The sequence below is a fragment of the Pleurodeles waltl genome, chromosome 4_1 (genome assembly GCF_031143425.1).
Source record: "Pleurodeles waltl isolate 20211129_DDA chromosome 4_1, aPleWal1.hap1.20221129, whole genome shotgun sequence".
NCBI lineage: Eukaryota > Metazoa > Chordata > Amphibia > Caudata > Salamandridae > Pleurodeles > Pleurodeles waltl.
The window spans coordinates 190336712-190345999 of record NC_090442.1 but is presented as its reverse complement, the minus strand read 5'-3'; the positions used below and the strand labels follow the sequence as shown (position 1 = coordinate 190345999).

The 9288-nt window shown below is 46.4% G+C and overlaps 1 protein-coding gene across 21 annotated transcripts in view; it reads right to left on the bottom strand.

Annotated features, from left to right (window-relative positions):
- Positions 1 to 5156: 5156 nt before the first annotated feature.
- Positions 5157 to 9288, bottom strand: part of MICAL3 (microtubule associated monooxygenase, calponin and LIM domain containing 3) — a 1349174-nt gene continuing 1345042 nt past the window's right edge. For all 21 annotated transcript variants that reach the window (XM_069228050.1, XM_069228034.1, XM_069228049.1 and 18 more), the window contains one exon: positions 5157 to 7681. In XM_069228050.1, coding sequence (XP_069084151.1) covers positions 7497 to 7681 — 185 coding nt within the window. In that variant the 3' untranslated portion in view covers positions 5157 to 7496. The remainder of the gene's footprint in view (positions 7682 to 9288) is intronic.

The window sequence follows — 9288 nt, the reverse complement described above, 5'->3', positions numbered from 1 at the left end:
CAACCTACTTCTGGCACAGTACCTTTTCTATAGCTCTCTTGGCCAAGAGAGCTGCGACTTCCTGGTAGAGAAGTGCCAAATGATCCCCTGGAAGGTGACTGAAGGATGGAGGCATGGCTGGTGGAGCAGATTCGAAAGGGAGGGAGTAGCCCTTTCGAACGATCTGCTACACCCACCTGTCCGTAGTGATGGTTTCCTAGTGGGGCAGGTGATGGCGAATCCTTCCGCCAACTGGGGGGCAGAAGTGGACTGGGTAGAACTCTGGTTCCCTGACCACACTCACGTGGGATTCTGCGTTCCTAGCCACGCTGAGGCTGGACAGTATGGGTGGCACGGTGGCTGGGTGGAGGACGCGACAAGGAGCCCCTTCTGTGGCCACGAAAGGGGCGAAAAGTGGACTGTGGGGGCCGAGGGGCAGAGGAGAGGCCAAGGGACCGAGCAGTAGCCTGGGAATCCTTGAATCTCTCCAAGGCTGAGTCTGCCTTGCCTCCAAAGAGACGGGAGCCATCAAAGGACATGTCCATGAGTGACTGTTGGACATCTCCAGAAAAACCAGAAGTACGCAACCAAGCGTGGCGTCTTAAGACCATCGTCTTAGCAATCGATCTGCCCAACTTCTTACCAAACTGTTCCAGTCTTTTTGATTCCCTGTCCGGGGGTGTGGAATGGAATGCGCCTGAGAAGAGGAAGCCTGGATGACAAGACTCATTAGGAGCGGGCTGATGGCGGCGTGCAATAGTCCTATTCACAGGAGCCCCTGTGTTGGGTTTGGACCAGGTACCCAAAACGACATTGGCAAGGGCTTCATTGAATGGCAAAAGGGGTTCTGAAGTAGAAGCCCCAGGCTGAAGCACCTCCGTCAGGAGATTAGACATAACATCTACAGTAAGAAGCTCAAGGCCAAGGACCTCAGCTGCACTACTGACCACCATACCTAAGTCGCTCCCTCCGCCGTAGCAACGGTAGGAGGAGACAGGATGCGAGCATCAGGAGAAGTATGCGGACCACTGGTGTCGCCCAATTCCTGAGCCCAGTCCAAAGATGGTTCATCCTGGTATTCATGAGGGTCCAGGGTCCCCTCCAATCCCACCCCAAATTCGTACCCATAGGAAAAAGGGTCTGAATCCGAACTGGGGTGAATAGCCCCCATCAAAAACAAAGGCGTCGTCGGCCGACGCCGCTCCGAGTCGTCGGGGATAAGGATCGGGTCGACGTCAATAGTGGGCACTACCGACGTCGGGATCGCCGACTGTGGATCCGCGAGCGGATCAGGAGGTGACCTCAAAGCTGCCGGCACAGAACCCGAAGGCCCCTCAACCGAACCCCTCAGGCCCGAAGGCACTGTATTGGGGTCGGTCCACCCAAAGACGAGGAACATGGCCTAATAAAATTGTTTAAGCTGGGCGGTGGTCGCTCCTGCTCCAGGAAACTTGGTGAAGCGCGGAGCCGATCCTGACGCAGGCTCCAAGGACGGAGGCCTTTAGCGTCGACGCTCTTCCCGCGTCATGTCAGCCGAGCGACGGGGCTAAGTCAGAGAGCGACGGGATCTCTTTGACGTCTTCTTCTTCTTACCTTGACCTGAGGATTTAGAAGAAGAGTGGTGATGGCTCAGCGAACGGTCTTGAGACCTTCCTCTCAATCGAGACCGTGACTTACTAGGAGTTGAGTGCCGGGCCGCCATTAGCTTTAGGGACTGCTCCCTCGAAGCCTTTGGGTGCAAGGGCTGGCAAACGAAGCACAACTTCGGGTCGTAGTCACGCTCGAGACACCACAGACAAACTCGATGAGGATCCATCACGGACATCGTGCAGTCCTCGCATGGCTTGAAACCGGTCCAGGGACATCCTTGACGCACCAAATATCTCACTCGAAAACTAGACAAAACGGTCGAAGTCGGTCAAAAATAGACCAGGGTAGCTCTTCTCCGGATCAGCGCTTGGCGCAGAAAGAAAAGAACTGACGTCACTGCTTGAAGGCGGCATCTATATACTACTCCCGATGTCATCACGGCAACTATGACGCCTGCGGAGTCGACTGACGCCGCCTACTGACGTGCAAGGGTATTGCTCGAAGAAAAATCTCCGGATACAGTTTGAAGCCTGGGGGAAATTCTAAGGTAAAGAATTTGCAACTAGTAGTCTCTATCAGATGATTAGTGTTACACCACCCCGAGGAAAGTAGGTGGAGAAAATATAGGACAAGGTCCCCCAGAAAATGATCTTAATTCCCAGAGCTAAACAAAACCGGAATTTACTGAGTGTAAGAAAATGAAGAACTGCTTCATACATGTGCACAAAAAAGAATGGGGAGTGGCTCATATAGCATACAAGCACATGAATGCCATTTATTAAACAGCTATAGAAACAGTTTCCAGTCTCACTACTAGGTGTTAGGAACAGACAAAAATTCAGGTGGGTAAGGGACGTCCATAAGAATACTGTGTTGGTAACATCGTACCAGTTTGCCTTACCTGCAATATTAAAACTTCAGTCTCACTTATTTACATGCAAATATAGTATAAAACCACATCATATCTGTTACGATGGGAAAGTCCGCTGCATGGTGTACAGTTGTGTTCCCCTATACTGAATGCCCAATGGTGTCTAACTTCAATTCTGTTTATTAACTTTTGGCCCTAGCGTCATGCTAATCTTGCATGTGTGCATAGCCTAGGCATGTCCCTTCATAATGTGCAAGGGTCTGGCCTGTCCTGCGACCTAAAGGGCACACCAAATGCACCCTTATTGACAATGCACTACTATCATTTTTAGTATTAGCAAACAGAGCAGTGGTGCTAGCGTACTCTGTTTTGTGAATCCATAGTGGTGGCCAGACCTCCTTATCTGTGTCACTGAGGTGGAGACTTACTGGCCCATTTGTGTATACATTCAATTAGCACTTAGCCAGGGCAGCTGATTAGTGTTCCTGAAGCACTCTAATTTGGTAAATGGTGTGTGACAGGGGGCTACAGACGTGCCCGAGCAAGGAAAAGGGGGTCTTGTCAGGTAAGGACCAGCCCTTTGTCTTTCCCTTATCACACTTTTCAGTTTACTTTTTTAAACTGTGTTCTTGTGATACAAAGTAATACACAATGAATTAATAAGCTAAATGGTGTATGCTACAGGCAGAAAGCTACTTGGTTCGTATGCACTCTTCAGTTAGGTGACAGCCAGCTTCAGAAGCCTCACACCTCTGCCTCTGTTGTGGGTGCTCCAGCCTGGAGACAACCCTGCTGCGAGAAGTATCCCTCTATATAATAGCTGTGTATGGAGAGCAGCCTGGAGAGGACATGTGAAAAGAGAACCACCCAAAAGCCAGTTCTGAAAATATAGACAGTGAATACACATTTTCTGTCTACTTTGTATAAAAGTAGTACCCAGTATCCACTAGTTCGAGATCTATGTTCTCTGTTAAGAAAGAATGGAGTGCTCTGTAGTTAGGAATACTGTACCTGACAGCAAGCTTCCCAAAAGAGATGGGGCATCATCTGAGGCTACTCCTTGATGAAAGAGCTACTTACCTGATCAAAACTGCCTAGAAGCAAGCCTACCAGCTGAAAGAGACAAGAAGCCGGACAACCCTGGAGTAGGAGCAGCCGTCTGAGAGGCAGGGTGCAACATGACAATGTGGCATCTACCAGAAGAATAGGACCCCCGAGAGCAATTTGTGTACCCCTGTGTCGGCAGGTATAAAACTCTCCACCCACAGCTCCTGGCAGAGACCGTGGTGAGACGACCTGAAGATTGCCAAACCCTTTGAGGGCTGGGATTTGTGTGGCCTACACTGGCGTCATGCCAGAAGTAGAGCAGCGTGTACTAGGTCGCCATGGCAATCAGAAATAGTGCTTGACCTTTGACGTCATGCCGGAAAAAACTGTGGCGTGGCTTTAGCAATTGTGTCAGAAGATATCACAACTAGACCTTAATCAGTGTACCAAAAGTCATTGTGGCCTGAAAAATGCCACCCTGCACAAGAAAAGTGAGGCTGGTGGGTGCCCTTGTTGCCCAGCACAGATTGACTGTGCATGGGTGCACCATACTTGAAAACAGGCTGGTTCTTGGCCAGGACGAGATCACTGGGAGCGGGGCCGCATCTATTACCGGCCCACCCGTTCCGTTTGAGCCCTCCCAGTCTGCTAGACTGCCAACAGAGTCAGCCAATAGAGAAACAAAGTAGTAATCTTTCATAAAATTAGTCTTCTCAGTGGGAACCCGGAACCACGGATTAGGCCTTGACAGAGATGGCACTTTGTGCACGCTTCTAGAAGTGGGAGAGCACACACACGAAGCAGAGCAACTGCCCAAATGATTCAAAATCACTGTGGATTGAGCAACCAAGCCTCACCAGCTGAGAACTATAAAAGTCAACGGTGAAAGACTGTGTACACTTCGCTATAGTAGGGGTAAACTGCACCCAAGCATAGTTAGGCCATTACTCTGATGACAAGGGGGAAACTACAGACCAGAATGAGGGACCGGATGGGAGTAGTGGGTAGACTTGCTACTTGACCTCAGCGCAGAGGACACCAAATTCCATGTTGTCTATAATATGTGTATAATATTAAATTATATCGTGTATTAAGGCACTGTTCTTGAAGGTTCGACAATCAGTTACTGCGCTGCCTTGCGTTTGTTTAGTCCGGAGTTCGAACTCACCACGCTACCTCCCGCTGCTCACCATCACTACTGCAGAGAACCAAGTGCTCCAGGAGTTGTTCTTGGCCCAGGTTGCAAAGCTATGGTAGGACAGGTTCTGGGACATCAGAGGCATAGACTTCAACCGCCACAGCTGAAGTCCAGCATCTCCTGCTTAACCCATGGTCAACCTCAATCACATCCTCGACCTGGGCCTATCATACAGCATCCGAGAGTCTCAAGGGCTCTTCTGCCCATGAAACAGCAATACATAAAACATCACTCTTAGTATTGGCATTTGTTTCTGCCACTGCCAACTCACAGTTTTGCACTCTAAAGAGTATTTAAAATGATACTATGTCAATGCACTGCTAATGATGTACATACTTAGTTGCTCTTCATTCGGTAACCAGTCATTTGTGTATTGTAAGCATCTGTTCGTCTCTAGATTTCAACTCTAGTTTTGCCGATCGCTGAAACCTGCGCATCGGTGGTGAAATAAATAGCTGACACAAGAAAACGTGACGGATGTCAGCTTTAATAAACAAAATGTTACTACTTCAAGGATAACAAAATCTTTTAGATTACTCAATGCTTGAAGGAGAAATCACATTTGTTCTTCTTGGGAAAAAAAGTGTTCAGTCACACCCGTACAAAGCCGTCTAATTTAATTTCAACTTGAAAACAATAATACAACTGGTGGGCCATTTCAGAGTCCCCTCTAGCACTTTACACATAATAGAATCCTTGCTTCTAATACTGTAAAATCATTACAGGAAGGCAAAGGAATGTTGTCACCACGTGATAACTTGATCTGAATTTAAACTGAGGGACTGCTTCAGCAGTTTAATTACAATTTCCAAGCTGTAGACCATAACACAAATAAATGCGAGACAAGAAACAAATTAGAATTCTGCAAAAACGACATAACAGTGGTATGAAATCTCCTCAGTTCAACAGCAAACAAAATAAATTCCGGATGAAGGGTGGTACCTGCTGTGACCCATGACCGACACAGCATGTGACTTAAAAGGCGCATGCTCTCTGGTGTAAAACGTATAATGCTCCACGCCATCAGGTTTATGTTTTAGAAATTGTCAATGGAGAGGAAACTGGGCTGCATCCATGTCACAGAATATGCAAGGCCACAGAATGATTTACCCACATGTGCCCAATGAGTGAACCACTGATTGCAGCTGCCTATGAACAGTGATCTGTACTGACACCGATTGCCTGTTAATCTGTGCTAAAATTGAGATCAGTGCCTCAAGCTTCACACAATGCTAAAAATTCAAAATGACAGAAAATAGAACACAAGCAAGAACATCAATAAATAATAAATAAGTCACAATCGAGTGGCATTTTAAAAACAAATTCGATGAGACAGAGCACACGTCTCAGAGACTTCTAAATGTTGTTCTCTCTTCCCTCAGTATAAAAAAGGACTTCTTTCAAGTATCAAAAAATAAGTTAATAGACAAAAAATGAGTTTCTTGAGGGCAAGCGATGCTAGGCTGGAAGCTTCTTTTCTTGAGACAATGAAAAACAAATACGAATACAATAAAAATTAGTCTCTGAAACAGTTCATTAAAGGCTTGCATGACATGGAAAAGTGGAGAACATAACCTGACTATACCTACGCTAGAGCAGCAGGTGATGGCCTTCTCTTCTCAAGTGCGTCCTGGAAAGGCTACTCTGCTCCACCCTGCTAATACAATGACAACAACAATCCCCCATCAAGCAGAGGCAACATTTTTCAGTGTCAAAATCCACAAAATGCAACTTAGAAATAAAATCAGGAAAGTGTACAGGTTTGACTAGATCCATGGAAGCATGATTTAGCTAGTGAATAGACTGGGGTTCTTGGTCAGCCAAAGCCAGCTGCACTGGCCATGTTGCATAGCCATCATGTTCTGTGTAGCTGCATTTATGCAAACAAATTGTAGATTTTCACAAATTGAAAGCCCCACTAAATACTACGTTCAACTAGATGGCTAAAAATCAGCAAACACATAATGAATAAAAGCCACAAATCGATACAATTTTGCTGCGGTCGGGGCACAGATTTAGTCATCAAATGGCATTTCTTGATATATGAAATGCAGCAAGTGTGAGAATTATTTTATACCATGGCATATAGATTTAACTTTTATCATCTATTCTTGTGTAATGTTGATAAATAAACCTCCTCTCTTCCAAGGCCATCAGACGCTCACAATAACATGCGAACCTTGCTGTGTATTTTCAGAACGGCACCTCCATGACCACCAAAAGGGTCTTAGCAAGGTTTTGCTGCGAGTGGCAGGGTAAAAAGCACAGATGCACATTTAAAAGCATGATTAATATTTTCCACTGTCGGTTCATATCCACACTGCAAAATCCATTGGTTTGTTCTTTGGTGGATAAAGGAAAAAATGAAAAGCAAGCTGTTGCTTCAGAAGCCTGTTCAAAGTCCTCTATAAAAGGGATACTCCGCAAGGCAGTTGAATGCTTGAACATTCACAAGGTTGTTTTTCTTTGCTCGATAGTTTTTATTTATTAATTCGTAAAAAGAATAGAAAAAAATATGCTGTGGGGGGCATTTGCACTTTGATCTCTTCAAGGCGTTTTCCACGAAAACATTCTCCCATTTCCCTGCATTTCCATCAGTTTTTGTCTGACCCTCACGGTGCTGGGCATTCCCAGACGGCGAGGTGCAAGCCTGATCTGCCCCCGGAACAGAGCATTGCAAGGCTGCAGGAGGCTCAGACCCCGCTGCTTAGAAGGAGGGCCATACACAGAAAGGAGCAGACTCCCATAACTAGATCCGAGTGGGATCCGCCCCGCTAAGAGATGATTCGCGCACGCGATAGTGCTGCACACTCAGGACCAGTTTAGGTTGAAGCCCTTGGTAAGCATGACAGACTCCAAGTCCTTGTCTTCTTCCTTTTCCTGGAGACGCTGCTCCTCCAGCAGCGCCACCAGAGCATCTCTCTGCTCCACCACGTCCAGCATTTCGTTCAGGATCTTCTTCTCCTCAGTCAGCTCTTTCTCAGTCTTCAGGTGGTCTGTGGAGAGAAACACAGGGTAAGTACAAATTCGAGGCATCGCAGACATGGAATAATGTGTAGCTAAATGTATGTATTGAGTGTTTGTATATAATGCATACAAGGCTAGGGAACAATAGAGCTCAAAGACCACAGTGCGGACCTGGCTCAGGCAAAAACTGGACAGCAAAATGGTCAAGTACAAGTGCACGGATCAAGAATCCTAGGCCATGACTTATGTACTCAGAGGAACAGAACTCCATTCTTTGGGTAAAGAGCAAAAGTCAGACTGGGTACAAGAGTTTCACACAAAACAGTGTCAGAGCTGTGGAGTTGACGAGAACCTTAAGAATGCAGGAGTTCGTGCACTAACTACAGAGCAGCAGGATATGCACTAACATTGGGGCGAACAACAAAAGGCAATCCAGCTGGTCAAAGTGTATTGTTCTGCAAGAAAACGGAGGAAACAGTGAATAGTATTATAGCAAGGGTTGTGCCACTGGGCCTGGCTCTTATTGTGTTTTTCTGCTATATCTATCAGAAGAAAAATACTTTTACAAGCAGAACTCTTTAATAAGATAGCACAGTTCATAATTTACAATATCAACAGGCGCTTGTCAAAAGACATGGATATTAATTTATCAATGATCACTTCCAAAAGGGACAGTCACTGTAAACTCGAGGTCTGTTGTAGAGGATTCTGCACAGACTCGAGAGGCTTACGGAGCGGAAGGATGCTGACCCACTGCTTTTATCTGCTTCACTCACTGCATGATGTCCGGTGGCTTCTGAGGCAGGCTGGGCTCCAATTCCTCACACTGTGCCCTCACGAAGGGAAGGTGTGCGGCTGTTGTCACAAAGAGCTGGACTCGGCCAGCCTGACATGCGTACTTCAGGCTTTTCAACTAAAAGCCACTATCCCTAGAAGGCAGGGGCGGGGCGAGCGAACACAGGCCTTCATTTCTTCAGTGGGGCGCTGTGTTGACTTGTCCACCCAATCCTGGCGCAGCTCTCATGGCATTTAACAAAGTAAATATCATAAGAGCTACCTCAGAATTGGTGTTTTGGCACACAGGAAGCTCCAAGCACAGAAGAGCCAGACAGTGCAGCGTGTGAAAGAAGATAAGTTACTTACCTGTAACTGTGGTTTTCCAGTATTGGTATCTTTCGTAGATTCACATGCTTGAATTGCTCCCAGTCGTCGAAGTGGGAGTCCCACGGTACATAGAAAGCAGTAGAATTGTTTTTTTTTTTCATTGTAGTCAATGGTAAAAATACATTCACTTTCACAGCTTATTAGCTTAATTAGAAAAGACTCAAAGTCCAGCCAATCAGGCGAGACCACCCTTTGGAACCCTTGGCACAGAGGCTCAGTCTATCAGATTTTCCAGCATTAGTGACTTCCAGATAGAGACGAAAGAGGTGAGCCTCCATGGGGAGGAGGGTGGTCCGCATGTGTATCTATGAAAGATACCAATACTGGAGAACCACAGTTGCAGGTAACTTTTCTTCTCCAGTATGGGGGTATCTTTCATAGATTCACATGCTTGAATCAGAATAATCAGCAGTACAAGAAGATGTTAACATCTACATCTATAAAGAAACATCATTCTTTACACACATATATA